The sequence below is a fragment of the Otolemur garnettii genome, unplaced genomic scaffold (genome assembly GCF_000181295.1).
Source record: "Otolemur garnettii isolate 467f Iridium unplaced genomic scaffold, OtoGar3 scaffold00010, whole genome shotgun sequence".
Lineage (NCBI taxonomy): Eukaryota > Metazoa > Chordata > Mammalia > Primates > Galagidae > Otolemur > Otolemur garnettii.
Window position 1 is genome coordinate 36,690,245 of NW_003852405.1, and position 25,592 is coordinate 36,715,836.

Genomic DNA, 25,592 nt, shown 5'->3' on the forward strand with positions numbered 1-25,592 from the left:
TCCCGGGGCAGGGAAGCGGGATGGTGGGAGTAGGTTTGAGAAGGTTTCTCTGCTCTGCAGGCTTAAGAGGACCAGGGATTGAACATCCCCACATCACTCCTTAACTCTCTTGGAGAAAAACGTAGGGCTTTGGTTTTGCCAAAGCCATTCTTCACACTTAGGCTAAATGATTAATATGTGGGGCGCTATGAAGTTTTGAGAAAGTTATGATCCACTATTTCACTTCCAAGAAACACAGTGCACAGCGTCCTTTCCGATTCACCCAGCGAGTGTGTTGCCGGTGCTGCTGGGAGGGCTTCACTTGTTTTTGTCTGCACGGATTATATATTCCTTGACATTTGCGTGTCTCAAAATTTCGTAATGACCCACATATCTGCAGTGCCATAATCATCTGGGGTCTAATCAGGATCCTCAGGGAAAAAATCTAGTAAGGACAAAATACACAAATGGAGTACAGGAGGGGGAGGCTGCAGGGCCAGTTCTAGGCAGGGGAGGTGTTTTCCCATGAGCAAAGCAGGCAGCCCTCAGCCTCAGCAAGACAGGTGTGAACAGTCAGAGGACTCAGAAGGGAGGCACTAGAGCCATGATTCCCGACCTGTGGGTCGCAACCCACAGGAACAGTATTAAAGGCTCACGGCATTAAGGTTGAGAACCATTGCTCTAGAGAGAGCTGAGTCAGGCCTTAAACCAGCAGGAGAAGGCCGGTTAGCACAGGGGGGAGACATGTACAGGAGCTCCAAGGGAAGGAGCAAGGAGCCAGCTAAGGATTGGGGAGAATTCGAGGTGCTAGCAAAGACGGTCAACAGCTCTGGGCAGGTGGAGTTTGTTCTGTGGGAAGTCGGGTGTGTGTTTTCAGAGAAGCTGCGGCTGTTTGAAGGTTCTGCCTCGGGATGGACACACTGGCCCATTTTTGGCCTGTTAGAGTCTTTCCCACTCAGAAAGCAAACCATGAGCGGTCTTCAAACACTCTGTAGCAAGGGGGCTACTCACATATGTTAAAATGAAAGGACATATAACCACGCACTGCACAAAAATATAAACCACACACACGAAGTCACATTCACATGAAAACTTAGAACTGAAGACTTTTTAAAAAAGGACAAAAATATTTACGAAGAAATCACAAATGGCTGAAAAAATAGGAAACCATGTTCAGCCTCATTAATAATAAAAACATGCAATAGGGAGAAGGCATTTTTTTACCTTTTCAGATTAGAAAAGGGCAGAAAAAACGAATCCTCCATGTTGCGTGAGTATACAACGAAACAGACACTTCCATATGATGTTGGTGGAAGTAAAAACTTGTATACATTTTCTAGAAAGCTATTTGGAAATGTATACTGTTAACCTTTAAAAAGTTCATAATTTTTGCCCACAATTCCAAGTTTAAGAATCCATTCTAAGAAAATATCTTATGAACAAAGAATCGTATGCAAAGTTGTTCACTGCATACGAGAAAACTTGAGATAAATTGAATGCCTACTAATGGAAGGGTGCAAAATAAATCATGATTAGCAATGAAATATCATACAGATATTAAAAAGGCTTCAGTAATTTAAAACATGGAGCTAAAAACTATCACGTAACTTTTCACTATTAAACTGCAGAAGGTGAAAAGTATTGACATATCTATGTTGGTGAGGACATGAAAAAACAGTTATAAGGCTGTGATGAACTGGGAATAGGCAGTGACATCTGAGGGCTGTGAATGCTTTAACACAGTGATTCTATTATTAGCAGTTCATCCTAGGTGGCCGACAGCACTCAGTACACTAGTGTGCTGGGCAGGTGTGTCACCAAGAGCCATGCCATACAGCCTGGGTGTGCTGGAGGCTGAGCCACCTAGGTTTGCATAAGTCACACTAGGATGTCCACATAACAAATTGCCCCGCTACACATGTCTCAGAATATACCCCTGCTGTGACACAAGATTGTATTTCCTTAATTATAAAAAATGCTATTTTGAAAAGATTTTAATGCCACTAAAATTGAGATGAATCTTTTTTTTTTGTGCAGTTTTTGGCAGGGGCTGGGCTTGAACCTGCCACTCCCAGCATATGAGGCCAGCACCCTAGTCCTTGAGCCACAGGCGCCACCCTTGAGATGAATCTTGTAATCAACTTGCTCGGTTTATTGGTGTTGCTAGTTTTTGTGGAAAAGTAACCACAAGTAGGCATTATCAGCTCATCACCTGAGTTTCTTGAACTAATAACCTCTCAGGTAAGTGAATTTTAACTTACATTTGGACCCTTATTTCCTCTTAAAATGTTTTTAAAAAAGAAAAAGAAAAAGATTTCACTGATGTAGTGATAAGTGAAAAGTTATTCGTACACAGAGGTTAACCGTCATCTATCGGACTATACAATAGCAGGGAGGAAAAATCACCACATTCCTGGGAATTTTGAAAGATGGCGTGAGTAGGTTATGATAAAGCAATACTCAGGTACTAAAACTGTATCTGTCAGAAATTTCTAGTTGACTTTTGAGAAAGTTGCTTACTTTATGGAAATTCATAAATAAATTTGGGAAAGCTAAAGCAAATAAAATTCTGGAATTGTTGATGCATTGCAGAATTAAACTATCCATGCAAAAGTGAGTAAAGAGGTCAAGATTACAAACATTTGGCATAAAAAAAAAGTCACTGTGATAGTAACCACAACTGTTCATGGCCACAAGTGATTCAGACATATCTGCAGTTTCTGAATATAAAGCAGGTTTAGACTCAGTTACTGACAGTTCTACTAGAGACAATGGGTTGCACTTGGTCAGTTATTGTTGGTTAGAAAAAAATGCTTTTCAACACTCAAGGATTATTTTGTGCCCCAAAGTTGTCAAACTAATGGAGCATGTCCTGATGTATCCTGGGGTCAAGTGAGTGAACGCGTGTGCATGCACACAGACAGGCGTTTCTTCAAGAATTTCCACTGAAACATTCAAAATGTTGCCTTCACTAATCTCTCGAGAGTGTGAGTTTGGAGTGATATTTACTCTTTCATTTATATTTTCCAACATTTGAATTTTTTAAAGTCGTATGTTTCATCAATATTTGTGATTAGGCTACAGTAAACTCTGAGCTATTTTAAAGTAGTTTGTAAAGGCAAGTAAGATATTATCATATGTTAAACTAAAAGAATGCATAACTATATACAGTAGGATAATATGGGCTACATACAGATGCAGAGTCACATGCACGTTAAAAAATCTTAGTACAGGGCAGGTGTGGTGGCTCACGCCTCTAATCCCAGCACTGTGGGAGGCCAGGGCTGGAGGATTGCCTGAGGCCGGAGTTCCAGTTTGCAGCCAGGGGTCATCACATGGCCGCACTGTAGCCTGGGCCACCGAGTGAGAGCCTCTCTCAGAACACACACACACACACACACACACACGCACACGCACACACGCACAGAGAAACCAACCCCCACATATCTTAGAACTGAATAAAATTCATCAAAATGATAATAGTGGTTATATGTAGTTTTTAGGTTATAGATGATTTCATTTCCTTTATACTTTTCTGTTTTTCCAAGTTTTTATAATATATGTGCATTACTTTGATAAGTGGCAAGAGTATTATAAATGGACACTGGGAATTATTTTGGAATTTTAAGTAGCATTGAGGTTTTTTCTTGTATTGTTCCCTATCGTTGAAAAGTGGATGCTGGTAAAAGTCACTCCCCCAGGGCTGATGTCTGTGAATGCAGAGGCAGCCTGATCACTCTGTGAGCTGCCCCCTCCACGGGACACCCCTAAACCCCACATCTACGGGAAGGAGTGACCAGCATTCACAAGCTCATTCTTCCTCTGCCTGGACTCACCCTCCACAAGGAGGGTCTTGATTCCACAGAAAAGTCCTCGAAACATTAACTTCACCTCCTCCCTTGTGACACTTCTCCAGAAACACCATCTCACTTTCTCAGAGGTGTATTTCAAGCTTCCTAATCAGATAGTAGGGGAGCCACGCGGTCCTTACTTGGAATACAAGACTGGGAAACACAACTGCAAGTAGCACTCGATGCCCATAGGGGTGTGAGCCAGCAGCAAGGGCCCAGCCGATGTAATCCTGTCCTGGTGACTCAGCACAGCAGAGGCGGCTGAGAGGAGCAAGTTCATGCCGCTGCCCATCCTCCACGATGGTGTCCACACTGGAGCAGGAACGATTGTCACGCACATAGTGCAGAGTGGTAGGTGACACCAAAGGTCAAAATTTTAAGGGCAGTGGCTCATCTTAATGACTCCAAATCGAACTCTGATTTAGTAAATGAAGCGACTAATGTGAAACTCGTAGCATATGCCGGGCAGGTGTCTAATACTCATTCATGTTAATCAGCATTTGAGGGCACGACTACGTCTATGAGGGACTCTGTGGTCTGCAGAGACCTTTCACAAGTAATTGTCTAAAATCTGTCTGGGGCACGTGTGGTGTTGACTAAATACATCCTTTCCAGACACATAACAGGGCTGGGAAATGGGAGCTTCCCGGAGCTGTGACATCGTCTCTCAGAGTCACTGGGGCACCTTCCTCCGTCCTCTGCACCGGCCTCCCTCTCCCAGTCGTCAGAAGTTCACAAAGAGCGTTTCTCAGTGGAGGAGGCTGCAATACAGTTAAGGAGGCGTCAGCAGCCACTGCACGTGGAAGGCTCAGAACCTGCCCAGGGAGGGACAGTGACCCCACGGGGTCTCAGCTTCTCCAGTCTCTTCTCCAGAAGTTTGAAATTCCCTGTCAAATCTGCTGAAATGCCATGATTTATAGGTCCTTAATAAAGAGAGGGTAGCAGATTATGTTCCACGTCTCCCGTTGGCAACACAGAATCCTGAGGACTGTCCTGCCTGGGCAGATCTTTAGCCCCAACACATCAGCTTGAATGCCAGGCTGTGGCGGAGGCAGGGGGTATACAGCGGGGAGGCGGCATTCTGCTTCCTGAATGTTCTCTGGCTCCACAGCAGCAGAGAAAGACAGCTCAGCCCTGCTCACACGGAGGAAGCAACTCACAGCAGAGTCCAGTTATCAGACCTTTGAGCGGGAGAAGACTAGGCTGCCGCAACTCAAACTTCTCCAAAGCCGGCCAAGAAGAAACGGAACACACCCACATTGTAGGTGAGGGCTGTGTGAAGTGGTGCAGCGGTGCCTGAGCAACTTGACCACAGCCCTGTGAAACAGGTGTCATTATTATTCCAGTTTCCAGAGGAGGAAGCTGAGACCTGCCTGAGCTGTCACACGGTGTGCCCAGGTCGTGACTCAGGCAGAAAGCTTATTCCAGGGCCCTCTGCACGCACACACCTCACTTCTCTCTCTTCTTGGGTGACCCTCTCTCTAAGGATTTGTGACATGGGGTGCATTTTCCCTGGGTTTTCTCTGGGTCTGTGTATGCACATGCGTGAGCATCATAATAGGATGACTCGTTCCTTATTCTGAACAGGATGTATGTGCCTAAGATTACTGACGGCACAGGTAGGGAAATTTAAAATTTTCTCAAGAGCTCCTACTACACAGAAAAAGGAAAAAAAAATAGAGTGTCCTACAAAAATAATTTTCTATTCACAAGCAAAGAAATACAAAATGTATTTCTCAGTTATTCTGAAAGTTCATTTAAGTCATCTCATTTGTATCTGATGTGTAACAAACATTGCAAATACCTCCAGTCTCATATTAAATTCAGTTTCGGCTGCTCCTGTCTCCAGTTCAGAGAAAGAAAACAGAGAAAGAAAAACAATAGGGATGAGCAGCTCGGCGCCCGCAGCACAGTGGTTACAGCGCCCGCACGGCACAGTGGTTACAGCCCCTGCGGCACAGTGGTTATAGGGTCCACAGCACAGTGGTTACAGCGCCCGTGGCACAGTGGTTACAGCGCCCACAGCACAGTGGTTACAGCGCCCGCAAGGCGCAGTGGTTACAGCGTCCATGGCGCAGTGGTTACAGCGCCCGCACGGCACAGTGGTTACAGCCCCTGCGGCACAGTGGTTACAGCGCCCATAGCACAGTGGTTACAGCGCCCGCAAGGCGCAGTGGTTACAGCGTCCATGGCACAGTGGTTACAGCGCCCGCACGGCACAGTGGTTACAGTGCCCGAGCAGCACAGTGGTTACAGTCCCTGCAGCACAGAGGTTACAGCGCCCACGGCACAGTGGTTACAGCGCCCGCACGGCACAGTGGTTACAGCCCCTCAACCCCCCCAAGCCTCCCTCCCCCAAAAAACCCAACCCCAAAACCAAAAGGGATGAGAAGGATACACCAAGAGAATGTGAAGGCCGTGAGGGGCCAGTAAGGAGGTGAAGGCCGTGAGGGGCCAGTAAGGAGGTGAAGGCCGTGAGGGGCCAGGTAGGAAGCAGCAGGGTGCTAAGGCAGTGACGTTGGCAGTGATGCCACCAAGAAGCCGGCAGTTCCCTTCTAGGCACAACCAGCCTGCCAGGTGTGGTGTCTACCAGTTTCCTCTCCCCAGCTCAGGTCTGGGACTCGGAGCTGGGGGAGCCAGCAGGCTTCCCTCAGCCCTGAGCAACTAGAGCCAGCCAGAGATCTAGGCCGTTGAAACACTCTGCAAAAACACAACCGCTGAACACCACGCTTTCTGGAGTCACTGATCTCTGCGTGGATGTAAAGAAAAACGCGGCGGAGCTAGGTCTGAGTTACAGGCCCGTCACTTCCCAGCACAGCTCCTGGTACAGGCACACTCCAGCATTAAAGCCTCATTTCCAGGGACTCAGCCCCTACGACTAAGTGGGTGCTCCTGAATTTCCAAAGTCCCTTTACTCTGAGACTCCACTCCATGGCCCCAAACCCGATAGGTCTCTGATTCAACTCAATCTTTCTGACCAAATCTACTGCTTGGGGAGAGCTCATCCCCTGATTAACAATAGTCCCTTCTTGGCTCAGCGCCCATAGCTCAGTGGTTAGGGCTCCAGCCACATACACCGAGGCCAGTAGGTTCGAACCCGGCCTGGGCCAGCTAAACAACGACAACTGCAACAACAACAATAACAACAACAACAACTAAATATCCAGGTGTTGTGGGGGCACTTGTAGTCCCTGCTGCTTGGGAGGCTGAGGCAAGAGAATCTCTTAAGCCCAAGTGTTTGAGTGAGCTGTGATGCCACAGCATTCTACCGAGGGCAACACAGTGAAACTCTGTCTCAAAACCCAAACAAAACAAAACAAAACCATAGCCCCTTCTCCCTGTGTCTCAGGATCGAAGCCCTGGAGTCAGTTTTTACTTTTTCCCACATCTTAGATGTCAACTATTTCTACTTCACTGGTGTTCTTCAAATCTCTCCTTGGCAACACTATTAAGCCAGGGCCTTAACGCTTCTGAATTACTTTAGTAAATCCTCAAACTTCTCCCTGCCTCTAATCCTAAAAACAAAAGATGATCATATAATTTCATTTCTCAAAACTCCACCTTGCATAGACATTGCAGCTTGAACTTCTTCCAGCACCACAACCGTACAGAGTATGGGCGAGACGGAGCAGCCTCAGAGAGCAGGCACCAGGTAGGACACCCGCCTCCTGTTCAGACATTTTCAGACCCAGGCAAGTGACTAATTTATTAGAAGAGGCACAGTGAAGACGGACATCCCTGTCAGATCTGCCGGCAAAACATTTTGCAGGTTCAGCTCCACTTTAATCTTCTTAACACATTTAGGCTGTTAAAAAAAACTGTGACCTTCAGTTATTTTAGTAGGAAGGATTTCATATGAACCATACAGTCTACATATAAAAACTCAGAACGGCGAGGGACCGTGATGTTAATATGTTTAATGAAGACAGCCTTGTAAAGCCGCCCTTAATGTTTCCACTTGTCCCTGAAACCTGTCTGTACTGGACACTGGCTCACACGGAGTGGCGACTCTGTCACTTTGCTGCATCACTGGCTGAGAAGGACCCTCGGTGGGGCAGGTGCCATTAGCAGACACTTCCCACTTGAAGAATTTGTGAAGTCAGCAAGATAGTTGTTTTGGGAAATTGATCACATCTTCCAATTCTCCTTTCTTTAGTAACTCTCCAGTGAATGAACCAGGATTCCTGTGGCCTACCATAAGGGTCTGACCTTGTTCCTCTCTCACAGGTCGTGATTTCTGCGTCAGGCTGAGGAAAGTCGAGTGCTCTGGGACTGTAATTATGATTTACCCAGTATTGTGTAGGGTATGTAGCAACCTGCTTAGGAAGGGCAGACTTGTAAAATGCTCAAGACTTCATATTTTCACAGAGACAACAATTCCAAAGAGAAAATAATGTAGCTCCTATTATATAGATGAATATAGGGTCTTTTAAAAGCGCATTTTCCTCTCTGGGGTCTACTCTGGAATAAAACACAGAGCTTGACTGTAGGCCTGGGTTTGTGGCCTGAGAATGGTAAGGGTGTGAGAACAGAGGTCTTGCTGAGTTCAAAGTCTGGTTGATGGACTGAAACCCCAACCAGACAGGGGAAGGGGAAGAAGTTTTAGCGGCTCTATAGCGGCTCTATATGGTAAAGAATAATGAATATTTTTTTTTTTTGCGACAGAGTCTCACTTTGTCACCCTCAGTAGGGTGCCGTGGCATCACAGCTCACAGCAACCTCCAACTCTTGGGCTCACGTGATTCTCTAGCCTTAGCCCCCCAAGCAGCTGGGCCCACAAGTGCCCACAACGCCCAGGTATTTTGAGAGATGGGGTCTCACTCTGCCTCAAACTGGTCTCAAACCTATGAGCTCTGGGCAATCCACCTGCCTTGGCCTCCCAGAGTACTAGGATTATAGGCATGAGCTACTGTGCCCGGCAAGAATAATGGATTTTATATTTCAAAAAAGCTAGAAGCCAGGATTCTGCATGTTCACAGTGCAAAGAAGTGATAAACGTCTGAGGTGACAGGTATGCTAGTTCCCTTTTGATCATTACACATTTATGAGTTGTACACATTTATTAAAATGTCACGCTATGTCCCACATATATGTACAATTACATATTATGTGTCAACTAAAATTAAAAGGGGAGAAATGAGGCGTGGAGTCAGGGAATTAGAGAGCTGAACAGTCGGGAGAGGGAAAAACCTTTGCTGTTGCAAAAACTAAATGAGATTCTACACGCACAGGAGGCTGCGGTGGGGACCAAACTGCCCCAGCTAGGGCGCCTGGGGGGAAAATTGCCCCCTGCAGGGGCGCCTGAGTTTACATCCTCTTCCTGGCCGTGAATCTCACTCTGTGGTGAGTTTCACAGGTAAAACACGACAATAAATGGAAACTCCTGTGTACACAGCAAGTGCTCAGCTATTATGACTCATTATTTTTATTTCCTCGAATCCTTTCATTTAAAATCACAACCCCATTCTCCTGCCTACTCTATTTGTTCCTGTAGGACTCATGGCCATCTCCACACTGAGTCTTACTCCTTTATCTTATCTTTAAGCTTTCCCATTAGAATATAAACTCCGGGAGACAGGGGTGTGCTCTGCTTTGCCCACCACGGGGGGCGGGGGGGGTTCAGTGCTGGCACATGGCAGGCACTCAATAAATAAAATTGCTCAAGATGGTCTTTGGTGTGCAAAGTGGGTGACAAATGTTTGTTATGAAATAGCCAGGATGACACTGGCCAGTGGGAACCGTTGCCAGGGTGTAGCCGGAGATGCAGATTACTGAGCAAGGCAAGGGTGGTTGCAGGCATGAGGCCGGGAGCCCCTGTGCAGAGCAGGTCTGTGTCACACACAGGGTTTGCCGGGAAGCTGCCAGCACCCCGACCACAGACCAGCAGAGGAGCACTGGCTCTGGGTCTCCAGCAGGATCAGCAGGAGAGGGTGGAGTGTCAGGGCTGCTCTTCACTGGCAGGGCGCTTGGGAAGTGGAGGAGGGAGCGGGAGGGTGCAAACTCCACCTCCCTGTTCCCTGCAGTGTGATCCCCGGGGAGTGTGCTGGGAAGTGATGAGAGCTGGGAAGGAAAGGGGGATCTCCGCAGGGAGACTGTAATGCAGAGAGCTGTGTTGCTAGGGCTGTGACGGTCTGTGGTCTGCGGCAGGAGGAGCAGTGATCGGAGTACAGAGCACTCTGGAGATGGGGTGTGTGAACCCACGACAGACTGACGTTCTTCATGAGGCCACTGGCCAACTTAGCATAGCAGGGGCTTTGTTTTTTCCGTACCACATATAGGATGCTGTTGTAGCTAAACAAGCAAGCATGGAAAGGAATAGCACATTTCTAGAAACATCTCGATGTTAAAACACTCTAGGGAATTGTTCAAAAATCTAACAGTCACCTCCTCTGTTTCTCATGGAAATATCTTGCCCTTCACTGGGACATGCTCTTGGGTGGATTTAAAAGGTCATTGTCATTTGTAATCTTTACAATTTTTAAAGCCCAACTTAAGTAGGTTAATATTTCAGTCAAGCTGTTAATAAAAGTAAAACATTCAGAAAAACTTTAGGACTCAGTGAATTAGAACCAGTCCCGCATTTTCTGTCTCATCTGATAGACTAACTTTAGAGGCATGAAGCACTTCCTGGGATCTCCAAACAACTCAGAAGCCAGTGCTCACTTCCCATTGGTTGGTGGGTCAGTGGCTCAAATGCGGATGGAGTGACCATGATGGTGAGAATAAAACGATGAACAAGGTGGGGCAGGGTTTCAAACACCACACAGACATGATTTAGAAGTGAATAAATAAAGAGAAAACTATTTGGAGCAGGTGAATGTTTTGATATGAGACTCTTTCATACTCTTCTACAGTCTCTGAATGAAGAATTGATGGTAATGTTAATTAAGATGTATAATAACAAATGTGGGCAAAACCAGACAGCCTCCGAAGAATATGTTAGAAATGCTTTTTGGCCGGCCCTGTGGCTCACACCTGAAATCCTACACTCTGGGAGGCTGAGGTGGGTGGATTGCCTGAGCTCAGAAGTTAAAGACCATCCTTAAGCAAGAGCAAGACCTTGTCTCTACTAAAAATAGGAAAACTAGCCAGGCCTTGTGGTGGGCACCGTAGTCCAAGGTACTTGGGAGTCTGAGGCAGGACTGTGGCTTGAGCCCAAGAGTTTAAGGTTGCTGTGAGCTATGACGATGACAAGACACTCTACACAGGGGACAGAGTGAGACTCTGCCTAAAAAAAATGCTTCTCAATAAAACATGTTGAATGAAAGCCTTTTTGGAATATTGGGTGAGGGCACTATTCTCCAGGTAAATTAAAATGTCACATTTCTATGACATAATCATAGCAGTTAATAAAAAATACAGTCCCTCTGGGTTGCACGAGCTGAAAATAGCGGAGACTACAGGCATAGAGGCTGCGGCACGACTACTCTGCGCTGTCCACCCCCTGCTCTGGCGGGACCACGTCACTTTCACTTTCTCCCAAGGCTTCCCTTGAAGTGCATTTTTATGCCCTTTCACTCACAGAAGCATTTCTCCGCGAGATACACAGGGGCACATACACGCAGGGTGGCACCGTTCACGTCCCCTCCAAAGCCTCATCTGTGCTTCTCAGACTTGAGCAAAGTCCAAGATGAAGATGACATTGTCTTAGGAGATTCCAACTAACATCTATTGAAATTCTTTCTTGTATGACTTTTCTTTGTATGACTGAGATGCTTAAGGAATTTGGATCTTACTAATTACAATGGCAAAATTACAAACGGAGGGTACCCAGAAATCTGCTAACAAATACTGTATTTTCATAAAACATGATATATTATTGTGCATATTTATTAAACATGTATATTTAATTGCTAATATATATCTTTAGATTGGTATCTTCAAACCCTCACTCTGTAAAAGAGGCCACAGTAGGCGCCTGTGGCTCAAAGGAGTAGGGCACTGGCCCCATATGCCAGAGGTGGCGGGTTCAAACCCAGCCCCGGCCAAAAAAAAAAAGAGTCCACAGTAAACCCAAGTAAGGTGCCCACATGCTGTAGCCACGACAGACAGCAGCGACGGCAAACCTGTCACCACTGTCCTTGTGGAGCCCCAGACAGTCATCTGAGGGTTTTCCATAGTGACTGGCTTAATTTCCTGGTTAAAGGACGGCAGACTACAGCAGAGGAGGGGCTACAGCTTTTGCGGCAGCTGGACTGCAGCAGAGGAGGGGCTCTAGGTGTGGGGGTGCTTGGTGCACGTCCAGATTAACAGCCTATTTGCTGTAGCTGCGCCTTCCGAGGTGTGCTGGTTAATATGAAAGGCACCTGGACCCTTTTTATTCCATCTGATTCAAAGAGAAAATGTAGGAGGCCATGAGCTTGTGGATTTTGTATCTTTGTTATGTTAATGACCCGAGGCAATGAAGACTTTGACATGTGGCAAATATACATCCTCTCCTGAGACTGCCTGTCCCCCGTCCTTTGCCCCAGCTGGACACGACGTCAGGGTATTTGGAAAGTCTGAAAGCAGACCATCCTTCCTGATCTTATACAAGTGACTCTGAGCTAAGAACTTCCATCTCTACGACCATCTTGCGGACAAAATTCACTGATGAGAGAAAAAGCCCACAACTATACAGATGACCGGTACTAGCCGTTCTGATTTTAAGAATCGCATTTAAACATACACCGACTTAGGAAAAATCCTCTTTGTTGCAATAAAACATACATAGAGACAAGTTCAATATGCAAGTTAAAGTCTAGAGTAGAATATTTTTTGGCCAACTTTTGACTGCAGGATAAAAGTAGCTATTTAAAATCCTAGAAAGGCTTATGAGATAAATCTTCCTATGTAAGATGGCCTATTAACTAAGCTAAGTTACCTCATTTTTCCCCATTGGTAGTTTAAATGGGCCATTTTATCAAATGCTTGGCCTGTCAAGATGATTTAGAATTTAAATATAAAACAGAACAATGCTAATTCCTAATGCAGAATATAGCAAATAGTCAAACACTGAGGTTAGACGTGTGACATTATATTTACAGATATCTTCTCAATCCTCTGAAATGGCAAAACTCACCATAGCTGCCCATTTTACGGCGGTCAGTCCTTGTAAGTCCAGTCTCGGGACACGCAGATCAGACTTACTAAAATGCTCATTTCTCTTTTCCCCACTTTTCTGCACATTTTTTGGCACAAGAATATATATACATATTTACCTTTTACAATAATAGATGGGTATACAAAATATCAATTCTCCAGAACAAAGTTAAATGCCAAAACCAACCAAAAACGTCCTTATATTTGTTGCATTGAATTCGCAAAACACTTAGGAAGAAGCCCTGGTTGACAGAGTTAAGTTCCTTGGTTAACAAAGGTGTGTTTTGTTTTGATTTCAATTGACCACAGTTAATTATGTAACCAATATTAACTGCACGTTAGCTTTAATTTTTTAAGATGAAAAATTGAAGATCACATACGAACCAAATTCATGTAATATTTTCTTTAGTCTTTAATATTTTTCTAAGTAGCCATAGCATTTTCATATAGAGAGGGAGAGCAAAACTTTAGAGAGAACTGGGATTTGGAAATGTAGGCAGGAGATAAGGATGATGGGAGCATAAATCAGAATCTGGTATGCTATGTACTACTTACCTTCAAAAGTCAAATAAAACTTTCCTCTGTCAAACCAAACGAGGGAAGGCTGCTCGTTCTCTGTATGGCCAGGAGTTGAAGCGGGATGGGGAGGGATGAGGAGAGGGAGAGAGAAGGACATAACGTGAGTTACAGAGCAGGAGTTACTCTCACCGTGGGGAGGGTGGAGGCACTGCATGCCATTAGCGTGCAGGAGAAAGGGAAGCTGGCAATCTAGGCTTTATTTTATTTTTAGTTAAGGACACAGAAAGCAAAAGCAAAGCTGTGGAGGCCTAAAGGAGTGGGTGCATGTTGCTGGCGGCTGGACACTCGGGGTGCATGGAGCGGAAGTCTTCCTGGCCATGCAGGGGCGTCAGCGTGTTTGAACTGCACTAATTTGGGCAAACTGTCATTCAGCAATTGCTGTATCCATTTCATCTTCAATGTCAGCCCCTTCTATGTTTCCAAAAAGATCAACTCAAAGTTACAGTTGTACAAAACACTAGCTCAGGTTTTAAATGACAACAGCATTGCATATGAATTTAAAGGTCATGGAAGATGTCCTATATCTTCCATCCCCTCCCCTGGCATCACCTTGGGCATCCAGACACAAAACACCCCTTACCTATGTACCAAAGAGAAAACGGGATTACTAATGGTGCTCTATTATTTTTTAAATTAAAAAGCGATGACCTCACATGTAATCCTGAGCATCAAATACTATTTCTCCTTCGTGAATTCACAGAGCAGTAGCATCTGACCTGTTTTGAAACTTTTCACTGAGAAACTGTCATGCAACCTGCTGCTTTTTAAACAATTCACTTAAACAATTTCAGGGGCGCGAGTCCCGTGATGACAGTGAACACACAGGGTGCATCTGAGAGGCACTGGACACGCATGGGGGGAGGAGCATGTCCGTGGCAGTGGCATTCGGATGGGCAATGGCTTGGATTTCTGAAGTCTGGGCATCTAGAGAGCGCTCACGAGGGCCATACCTGCAGGCGCTTCACAGCGCCTTTCAAACGAGGGCAGTTTGTCGTAAAAAACATCATCTTCTGACACTACGAACCAAAGAAACATAAACAAATGGAAAACAAAAACACAAATACAAGTCCCAGATGAAACTGAGCAGCAACTTCACTGACACACAGAAACAGCCGTAATGGGAAAAGGAGACAAAGCTCAAGACGCTGGACTTGGGCGGGACATGAACGAGTGATGTGCTTGTTTGATGATGGTTCTATGAGAAGAAGTTAAAATTTAAGCAAGTGCCAGGTTTGGGGCATCTGTGAATCTGGCTGAAGCAGTTCCAGGGAAGCAGTCACGCCCCACCTTCTCAGGGAGCTGTCAGGGCGCTGTCACTGTCAGTGACTTATGCAAGTGTGTTTTACTGCCACACAACTCCCACGTGGCCAGACGTGTGTCCACCAACAAGAGCTCCTGACCGGGCCCTGGGATTCAACAGGATCAGCCCGAGGCACCTTCCACCTTGGGGGTGGGGGGGGGGGAAATGATGCTCTTCACGTGACTGTAAAAAGGTGGGAACACAGAGCAGCACCTGTGGCTCAGTGGGTAGGGTGCTGGCCCCAGATACGGGAGGTGGCAGGTTCAAACCCAGCCCCGGCCAAAAAACAGGGCAGGAGTATAAATCCAAGGTCCTAGCTTAAACTATACCAGTTTAGCCTCCTCGATATCCAAATTTAATTTGTCTTGCACCTGCCTTTGATGGGTATGAGTTGCTAATTTTAAACAGAATTACTGTGATTTCATCTTTGTCTATGATGTTCAGCTGTGGCTAAATGTCTCTGTAAATTGGTCACAGCAGCGTGGATTGGTACTCTGGACTTCAGCTATTTCAGCTCTTACCAAGGTCTCTCTTCTCACCGAGTAAGACAGGCAGAAAAATGAGTTTTTTTTGAAGAGGGGTCAATTCTTAAGGCTCTAGGATAAAAGCCGTTAATCACAGTTTTTATTAGGCATTAATCTTTTTTTGGGTGCCTAGAAAAAGTTAATGCAACTTCTATAATACCCACGGGGTCCTGGAGACAGGCCTTTTCAAAACAACAGTGTCAGGGAAAAAAGAGACTAAAGTCAAAGGTGGAGATTTTTTCTTGAGCTCTGCAATGTCCACTGCCAAACTGCAGCATAATTAGCATAATGCAAACACGTCTCAGGAAGTGCATACAAGTTAGAGTTGTCACCAGCTGGAGAGAGAAGGCCTGGAGCACTTATCTTCTGTCTTAGATGTTATCGCTCCTACACTGGATAAAAATCAGCTGTATTCAGAGCTTGTCTGATGCGCCCCTTGAGTTCCTCCAAGACCCCTAAGATGTGAAAGACGTAACTTAAAATGCCTAATCAGCAGGGAAGGAATAAAAGGACAGTGTGGAAAACCTGGTAGTCTTTTTGCAGTGTGTCCTAAGGAAGGTCTTACAAACATTTAGAAAAGACCACAATCACCCATAGAAATAAAAAACAAGACAGAAAAATGGTTATTTACACTTAGAGACAAATCCTCATTATCTCTGTTATCTCCATCTCAAAATGCCCAGGAGTTTGTTTTTTATAATATTTAGAAAAAAAATTTAAACATTTTCCCTATTCCTTTAATATTAATAGGATTTTCTCCCAAATTATACCATACAGGTCCTGTGGGACTCTTCCTAGTGCAAAAGAGTTCATTGTATTTCACTGGTTCTAGGATGTGCGATTTTTCACTTTCTGATCTGTCTGAAATTGGGATGTGCCTTATAATTAATGTGATAAGAAAGTACTTCATCTTAGTTGAACTGGCAGCCCTTTCCCCCTTCCTTAGTCATGGGTAAAATAATGGTGCGTTTTTAAATCAAGGATGTCTGAAATTCAACAAAATGCGGTTGTGTGTGGACTCCTCATTATCTGAGCGTGAGGGTACCCAGAAAGTGCTGCTATCCCCTGTGGATCAGATTGACTACTTTATAATCACAGCTCTTGTGAAAGATCTCACACCAGAGTCGTCAGGGGCATTTTCTCATCTGAATTGTGGTGTAGAAAGTTTAGACTTGCTCTTAAGAATCTGGTTCATGAATTGCTTTAAATGTGGCTCAGCAGTTCCCACTCTACGTGCCCCAGTTTTGGCTCCAGTGCCGTAGGAAATGGCGCAAAGCATTGTGGCGGCGAGAGGAAATGTGGAGCCATCCACTTAGGGGAGTTCGCGGCTGGAGTTCTCCGCCTGCCCCGAGCCACTCAAGCACACTGGTGGACACGCCCCGGTGGTCCAGTCCAGGCCCCTGCTGTTGAACGGCCAAAAGCATGTCCTCTCCAGAAGGATAGGAGCGGCTACACGCAAGGTGCCGGGGGCTCAGTCACCTGGTAGTGTTTTTACTCCATAGGAAAGTGGCTGCCGGGCGACCGCGGCAGGAGGAAGTACTGAGCAGGAGCTCGAGGAACTCAGCAGGAGGAAGAAGCCACATAAAAACAGCAGAACCAGGCAGGTTAGATCCAGGTGCTCCTCAGCCACACAGCAATGTGACCTCCCTCTTATGTGGCAATGTTTTTAACCCCCTGTGATTCATCTTGAAGGAACCCCTACTAGATGTGTTAACAGTCAGGGGTGCCGGTGGGATTTGCCATCTCTGCAGCAGGGGGCACAGAAACTCGCTGTACAAGACACAGCACGGTTCACATTCTCTCTGTGTGTCACAGTGAGCTGAAGCTCATGTCACATGGTTCATCTGCGGTCACTTGGGGCCTGTCCAGGTCCCTGCTGTTGAACAGCTTGGGGGTTTCCAGTGACAACTCAAACTTTCAGTTCCTCTCTGATCAACAAGGGGAAGCCACGTGGGGCGGGTGAAACAAACAATCTCCGAAAAGCAAAACAAAACAACATCAACCGGGCCTTGGGGGGGGGGGACGGCTGTGCAATCAGGGAATGTAAGAGATAGAGTTAAAAAATGGATGTCATAGAAAAAGAAAAAAACAAGCAAAAAAAAAAAAAAATACCCAGAGAGAAATGAGCTTACAGACGGGGGAGAGAGAGGAAGCGTCAGATCGCCTCAGCTGACGTAACTGCACGAGTACAAACACCCTTACGTGTGTCTGTTAATGAGTCACACGAAACTGGGTGACTGGCTGTCTCGTCACCACGTTTAAAGGGTTCTTGTTGGGATGACTAAAAATGCAGAGCATGTGATACAGTTCAAATTCCTTTTGGGAGCCTTTTAAGAGGCACGATCTTAAATTATTTCTCTGAGAGATTAGACAATTTTTTCCCCCAAAAGAGCTTACAGCTTTGACGGAGCTGCTTCTCTCACCGGCTACTCTCTGGTCTGCTCTTTTGTAAGGAGCAGCCAGATGTATTTAGCTGTGGCCAGTGATTCTCCCATGCAAGGCAGGACGGGTCAGCTGGTCCATAATATGGAGGAAGTGGTGGGGAGTTCAGACAAAGGAAGATCGTGGGAAGTGGAGGTCTTGGGGGCCCGTGGAAAAAATGGGATGGGAAAGCCTGCGTCACAGACAGTGTCAGAGTGAGAGGCAGCAGGAGCCTGCGGGCGGGGGTGGGGAGAGGGTGAGACCAGCCTGGGGATGAGGGAAGTGGCTCCAGGCAAATGAGGCTTTAAACCTCAGCAGCCATCCGCTGAGCAGCCTCCTCACCTCTTCACTGCCATCACAGCACAGGGAAAGAGGCACAAAGGCACTTACTGAAAGGCAGTGACTTATGCTCTGGGAAGACTGACCACACACCACTGAAAAGCACTGGACAAAAATGTCAGAAACTTTGCTCAGGTCCCATAATGCCAACGTGCGTAACTTTGTCAGCATGAGGACAACAAAAACCGTGAGAAATGAAAGCTGGAAGAAAATAAAAGGTCTAAACTTGGTGATTTCTGACGGGGCACATGGCTGGAATTTAAACAGACGTTTCCTCTCCAAGGAGACTACTTTTATTATAAGAAATAAGATCTAAATTACAAGACCTTCCTTGGCGATTTCTTCTTCCCTTTTTTGAGTAGCTCTACATGGAATAGCAGAAGGAAACGCCCGCAAAGCGCAGGTGTCAGAGTGTCTCTGTGCCTCGGCGGGACCTGGGCCTCCTTTGCTGAGAAGGTGGTTTTAAAAGAAGAGTTGGGTGACAGCAGCACAACACACAGCAAAACAATTCCAACCAGAAACACAGGCCCTGGGACTTCAATCATGAGAAACAGCCAGTCAGAACTACAAGTGGATTAAAAGAGAGGAGGTGGCGTTTACCAACTGTGGGCGTGGTGGCTGCGCTCAGGGAGTTGGTGGACGAGATTGAAGACGTGCTCTCAGCCCGGGCTAAGGGTGCTATCGGAGGAGGGCTGGAAGAATGAATGGGAGGGCTAAAAGGTCTGGACTGCAGGGAGAAGAAAAGAGACGCAAGTTAGATCAGCAGGCTGTAATGTTTTAGTTGCATATTTCAATGTCTCCCAGCCCCGGATATGACACTGATGACACCATTTTTACTCCAACACTGACTGCATCTCCAGGACTGTGGAATGGAGCTAGAGGGGCTGTAAATACCACGCTAAGCTCACAAGGTGCCTGAGGCTTTGAGAAGCCGAGATCTGAGGCACAGCCAGTGGGTCCATTTCAGGACTGTGAACTCACATACCCCCAGGGATTGAGTGGGTAACACCTTGTGTCCATCTAAAGACAGTGAAATACAAAATACTGCACTTTGCCAGTCAAGCCAAATACTGTGAACAGCATCAGTTTGTGATTCCTATGTGTAGATGCCAAAGAAATTCACCACGGCCACGGGTCCCCTAACTGTTCACACAGGTTTTCCACCTCTCAGCACCAAAGTACAACGTCAGCCACTTGTGCAACTAACTCATCACTCTGTAGCCTGCCCACCGAGTTATCCCTGCGTTCTGGGGACGGGAGCCAGGGCTTGCCCTCCCTTGGAGTCTTCTGAAGTCAGACAGTTATTGTTACACAGTCTTTCTAAAGGATTTAGAACAATTGAAACTTACTACCGTCACTGGCATCCAACCTTCTGGGGCAGAGCCCAGGGCCCAACTGGCCAATGCTATCATTTTAGACCTTGGCTTGAATGACGGTGGAGATGTGAGGAGGGAGGAACTGTCTGCAGTGACTGTCTTTCTGATGCCACCTGTAAGGGCGGCTGGTACAAGTGCTCTAGATGCTGAGACTTGGACTTGAGATGTCCTATGTTAAGGCGTTTTGGGTGTCTGGGAATCACTCTCACCCTGGGTCTCTGGGCAGGACAGGGCAGAGGGGGACATACCACGTCTCCGACTCCAGGCTTCCCGGGAGGTAGCTTTGGCCGAGACGGAGGCCGCGGGGGAGGCGGAGGGGGGGTGGTGCTGCTGCAGGGAGCCAGCGGGGTGGCCGGTCGGGCCGGGGACGATGACCCTGGAAAACAAGGAGGCATCAGAACGGCCGGAGCCCGGTGCAGAGCTCGGTCAGCAGGGGCAGCTCCGGCCCAGACCTTTCATTTCTCACGTGTGCTGTTACTACATTAAACACTGAAGCGTATGGTTTTTTTTTCCAATAAAGAAAAAAAAATCCCTCCGTCCAACTCTGTGTGGTGGCGGAAGCTGAGGCGAATGGCCTCCTCTTGTCATGTGACCCCAGTGAAAGGTAAATCCGTTTACTCCCCGTGACAGAAGGCACATCCTGAGGCTCTTCACCGGTGGTCCGTACTTCCCATTTCAACTGTATGTGCTATCAATTTATGGTAATTCTCTTGCTTTCTCATGTACTTACAATTTGTTTCTATCCAAGGAGAACACAGGAGCACTGGCTTTCTCAGTGTGCCCACACAGCTGGTGCTGAGCAGAGGGCACGATTTAAGAAAGCAAGTTGCCTGAGAGCTTTGTATTTAAAATCTTTGTTCATTGCCCCTTCTCAACAGAGATGCTCCTTCATTACACTTAAAACCATGACAGAAACACATTGCACTTAGAGGATTTTAGTTTGCGAAGGAGGGTGTGTAGGAATCAGTAAACCTAGAATTTGGCCATGATGATGATTTTTTGGATGATTTTTGAAATGGCCTCTTGGATTTACTTTTCCGGCTGTCAATGACAAGTGTATGACACACAGAGGACACGCAGAGGCTGCCATGCACCCTGGTCAGCACACAGGTGGGGTCCCGGGACTCAGGGTCTGCCCACCTCAGTCATGTGCCTGGACCACGTGGGAGGCGCTACATGCCTGGTCCAGCACCTCACGGAAGGAAGGCAAGTCCGTGTTTAAACAGTTCTTGTTCAGAAATGTTCCAGCTCCTCCTGAGGGCTGTCACTTCGGGTAGAGGCCCAGGTATCAAACTAGTCCTCCCCAGTTCTAAGAAATCCTGCCCCAGGAAACACCTGTTCTACCCCACACCTCCCACCCCTTTGCCACCTGCACCCAGCACACTGGAACTGTGATCTCTGGAGAGTTCTAGACCAGCATCTCTAGATTTTCAGATTCTCAAAGAGCTTTGAAGCTGAGCAGCAAAAAACTACATATCAGAAAACTGCTCTGTTTTATGAGAGTCCGGGGTAGGGGGAGGGGGCGCACCTGGATCCTCTTGTTTAAACAGCCTGAAATCTGGAGTGTGTTTCTCAGAGCTGTTTGTTCTGAGTGTAATCACGTCCCTGTGGAACCCTGTCCGTAACCCCCTCGCTGTCTCCGCCTCCCTCCTCTTCAGCAGGCAGCTTGTCCTCGGTATCCTGTGTCTACTGTGTTCTTAGTATGATTGGGTCAGGGTCTATGCCAGGTACTTGGCATTATCTCACCTCCATGATGAGGGTTTGAGGTAGGTGACGTTAGAACATCAATGGAAACAGAAACTCAGAGAGATTCAGCAACTTCTCCCCAGTCACAGAGCTCACGCTGTGGATGGGAGAGCCAGGCTTTGAAACGTGGTCTCTTGTAACTTTAGACTGACGTGGTGCAGCCTCCGCGTTTTGTAGAAAGTCTGTGCTTACCCACGCGTGGCTGGCTTATCCATGTCTCCCTGAACATACATGGTATTGCTCTTCAAAACAATAAATAACTAACGGGGCCCCAACACAAAATTTTCTTTTGAATATTATGGTAGATCTGCACCCAGGATATTTTCAGAAGACAGAAGTAACAGCATAGAGATGGAAAATAAACCTTTGAACAGCAAAGTCTTAGGACATTTCATGAGGCTTCTTTTGGTGGGGCTGGGGGTGTTTACTATGCCCTAGGAAAGGGCTGAATTGTCTATGTCAGGCTATTTTTAAGAAATAGGCTTTTGAATCAATCTTGGGAAAAGGCCAGCTTTTATCATTTCCTACATGTTCCAGAAAGATAAAGTTAGAAAGTCCTTTCAGTCATGCTTGGGAAAGCTCTGTGGGGTTGTTCTGGAGGTGGTGTGGGGATTCTGAAAGCCATGGAGACCCTGGCTGGAGATGCAGAGGGTCTGAGTTCCAGCCTCCCTGCCTCCCACCTGCTGTGAGAGCTCAAACTCTCTCTGAGTCTAGATTTCTTTGTTTGAAAACATGAGACATTGTTAATATCGTATCAGGGCAGTTATAACAATCAAAACAGAAAAGGCTTGACTGTGCATGATGTGATGGTGTTCAGCCCCCAGGTGAAGGGCTCAACTACAACCTGAACTTTACCTCAGAAACAAAAACATTGTAACCTAAACATTTGAACCCTCATGCCAATCTGAAATAAAAAAGTGGGAGCAGTGCCTGTGGCTCAAAGGAGTAGGGCGCTGGCCCCATATACGGAGGTGGTGGGTTCAAACCTGGCCCCGCCAAAAACTGCAAAAAAAAAAAAAAAAAGTGAAAACACTTCTGAAGGTGTCTATATGTGAAATACTACAGAAATAGGAGCCCGTAGATGTTGCTGTTGATGGTAAAGGCTGTATTTTGGTACAAATACAACTAAAAAGTAAAGAAAAAATGTTAATCATTAATGGAAAGGTTGTTTTCCATTTCCTCTATAGACACCAGTTTAAACAAATGTTTCTGTACTAAACTGACGTCATCAATTTTTTTGTGCAGTTAGAAACTAGGAAAGTGCAAGAAGCCCTGAACACTTCACTTAAAACCCTGCTGGACAGAACCGGGAGCTCAGCGGAGGGTGCTGGGGCCCGAGCCACCTCCCCGCGGAGCTCAGCCCACAGGCTTCTGTGAGATGATTCTCTTGTTCTGGGTTTTAAGAGTGTAGATGGTTATGATTTCTGTGCCTTTACCCTCCCTCTTTGATTTTCAACAATGCCTTTCTTTCCCCCCTCAAGAGTGTTTATTTGGAAAAACAGTGCTAGAACATAAATTGGATAACATCACCATTTAAGGTTTAACTTAAAAAAAACCCATGTATATTAGGTTTTGTGAGTTTAAGCCGGTTGGCAGCTGTGGACACACTCTCAATTCATTCGATGTTCTCAGCCTACAGCCGGGTCCCAGCTTCCTGGGTGACTCCTGACCCCTACAATCCCGATGTGCAACTGTGTTTCTCATCACAGGGCTGGGGAACAGGGAAGGTGGCTGGGGACGTTTGGCCAAGTAGAGGCTCAGAATTCAGCAGATCTGGGGCCAGACCCTGGCTCTGCTACTTACACAGGTTACTATGAAAGTTTTGGGACTGTGTTATGGGTTATTATTTCACTTCTAAGAAGCACAGTAGCCAGCGTCCTTCCGGATTCACTGAGTAAGTTTCAACTTGCTCGGCTCATCAGAGCTGCTGGGAGGCTTCATTTGTTTCCTTCCACTCAGATTTTGTATTTCTTGGTTTTTGGGTATCTCAAAACTTTCATGATGACTCATGTGGATTAGCTTTGCGACCATGGCCAAGTTATCTATTTTGAGCTTCTGTTTTCTTGTCTACAAATGGTTCTAATAACACCATTATTAGAATCAAGTGAATTAAGATGTATGCACCTGGAGAAATGTGGAGAACTAAATAAACTTTCCAAAATTGTGTTTCTTAGCACACAATTATACAATTTCTTTGAAAATATATACATCATGGTTATATACTATTTTTTTTTAATGACCAACAACACTAAAGCCTTAAAACGGTCCTGTCCAATAGAACGTTCCACAATGATGGAAGTGTTCTAGAATGGCATTGTCTAGTGAGACAGTCTCTAGCCACATGTGGCTGGCAGCACTCGAATTATGGCTGTTGTATCTAAGGAACTGATTTTTACATTAATTCTAAGTTATTAAAATTACAATAACCACATGCAGCCAGTGACTCCCATACAGGACACTGCTCTGCTAAAAGTCTTGTGTTTGGTTAGTTCAACCCCCGTCTCTCAGACCTACTTGTTTATGGACGCGTGTGTGTTGAGTGTAACACCTTTTGTATTATGTTAGTTTCCTAAGTTGAAAAACGTCCTGGACGTCCTCTCTTTACGCATCTCTTCTTGCCCCCAAACTCACTGAAGGCCAATATGACTCCTTTCCTTCTGTCTCCTGGCGCACAATCCACGTGCGAGGAGAAATAGCCTTTGCTGAGAATCAGTCTGTGTGCCTGCAAAGCACTCATCTGGCCAAGTGGGGGTATTTATAATTTTTTGCCATAAGGAAATTAAAATTCCTGGAGTGAATTCTTAACTTCTGCTTTCCAACAGCAGGTAACTCTTTTGATTCACAGGCTGTAGGTGCTGTCTACGCTTGGTCAGTGACAGTTCCATTGCTGTGAATGAAATTTTAAAAGCAAGCATAATGGTTTCTAATTAAACAGGAGAAGCTGGTTCCATTGGGCGGAGTGTTATAAAAAGCAGACACAGAGGAGAGTTTCTAATCTTTAAAGCACGAGACAAAATCCTAAACTTTCTATATAAAATATACATTTCTGACAGTTTTGTTATATTCTATCAATAAAAGAGTGAGTAGCAGATAAATGTGGACTTAATTCAGGAGCTGATGGTACAAAGCTGGGCTCCAGTGGCCCAGTTCAATCTTCACTTAGAAATCTAATCAAGCTTAATTATTAGGACTCGATAATCTTTACTGGTAACATTTTAAAATAATTTTGAATAAGGGCACAGAAGTACCTTTCAATAATGACAAGACTCTCAAAAGATTCTAGATTTTAAAAAAATCTCCTTTCTTCCTCGTTAGGTCAGTGGTCGATTCAATTAAACACGTGTCTCTCAGTGCCTTACGACAGGTGACGGATGGAGCAGAGATGAGCACCAAAGCCCCTTTCTGCCCCACCCTGACCACAGGTGCCCACTTTGAGCAGTGCATCCTGGACTTCCCCGGAAGGGGTGGATATTCCTTGAACGTCCTTTCAAAAGACAGAGAGCCCGGCCCCAGAGGGAGAGCCTTGCAGAAAGCAGCAGAGATGCACCTGTCTTCTACAAAGGTTGGAAGCGTTCCTGGTTTTGCCGTCTGAAGGCTTTACCCCGGCCGAGGCTTTGTCATCTTTACAGGTGTGAAGGGAGTTTTGCATCCTCAAAAGGACTCTAGAAGCCCTAAGGGATGGGAATGTCTGGTCTCCCTAGCATTAGAGAAAGGAGCACAGAGGTGTATGTTTTGGGGAGACTTTGTGGTGTTATTGAGGGCACTGCTGCATAGGTCGGTGCCAGTGGTGAAATAAGGTCGTGATATTTTATACACAAACCTTACAAAAGTGCCTGGCGAGCACAGTGGGGTAGGGCCAGACAGATCTGAGTACAACTCTCGAATCTATTACTTCTAGTTTGTAAACATGGGCAAGTCTTTCCATCTGTAAAATGGGGGAGACGTCAGTATCTACCACACAGGACAGCTGTGAGGCTGAGACAGCATTGACAATGCACTTGGCCAGGTGCTGGGACGGAAAGTATAGTTCTTGTTACTGGCAAAATAAAGACTCCTGAAGGGCCTACGGTAAAGACACTTGCTGATTTGGTTTAATGCAACATTCCCCCAACTTACTTGAGTATTAGACAGTTTTTCTTTTCTGGGAGAAGAGGCCTGGTTGGGGGGGCACCTAACATATGAAGCATCAGTTTTGTGGGCATTCAGGTGAATTCCCAGCCCTGTCCTTGATCACTGTGGATGCTCTCACCAAAAGCACAGGGGCCTTTGCAAATACTGACCACACTCCACTCAAAGAAACATGGGAATTTCTGTCTCTGTAGATCTAAGCGCTTTACACCTGCTGTTCTTCCAAAGTAAACAGAAAACCAGTGGTGCACAGTCCTGGGAGGCACCT

At 46.0% G+C, this 25,592-nt stretch overlaps 1 protein-coding gene across 1 annotated transcript in view; it reads right to left on the bottom strand.

The window, feature by feature from the left end:
* The window catches only part of SGIP1 (SH3 domain GRB2 like endophilin interacting protein 1), a 179,018-nt gene that overhangs the window by 22,648 nt on the left and 130,778 nt on the right, over positions 1 to 25,592 (bottom strand). The window contains exons 17-20 of the mRNA XM_023509889.1: positions 19,699 to 19,826; positions 18,675 to 18,801; positions 14,441 to 14,506; positions 13,467 to 13,526 (exon numbers count right to left, since the gene is read on the bottom strand). Of these exons, the coding sequence (XP_023365657.1) occupies positions 13,467 to 13,526; positions 14,441 to 14,506; positions 18,675 to 18,801; positions 19,699 to 19,826 (381 nt within the window). The remainder of the gene's footprint in view (positions 1 to 13,466; positions 13,527 to 14,440; positions 14,507 to 18,674; positions 18,802 to 19,698; positions 19,827 to 25,592) is intronic.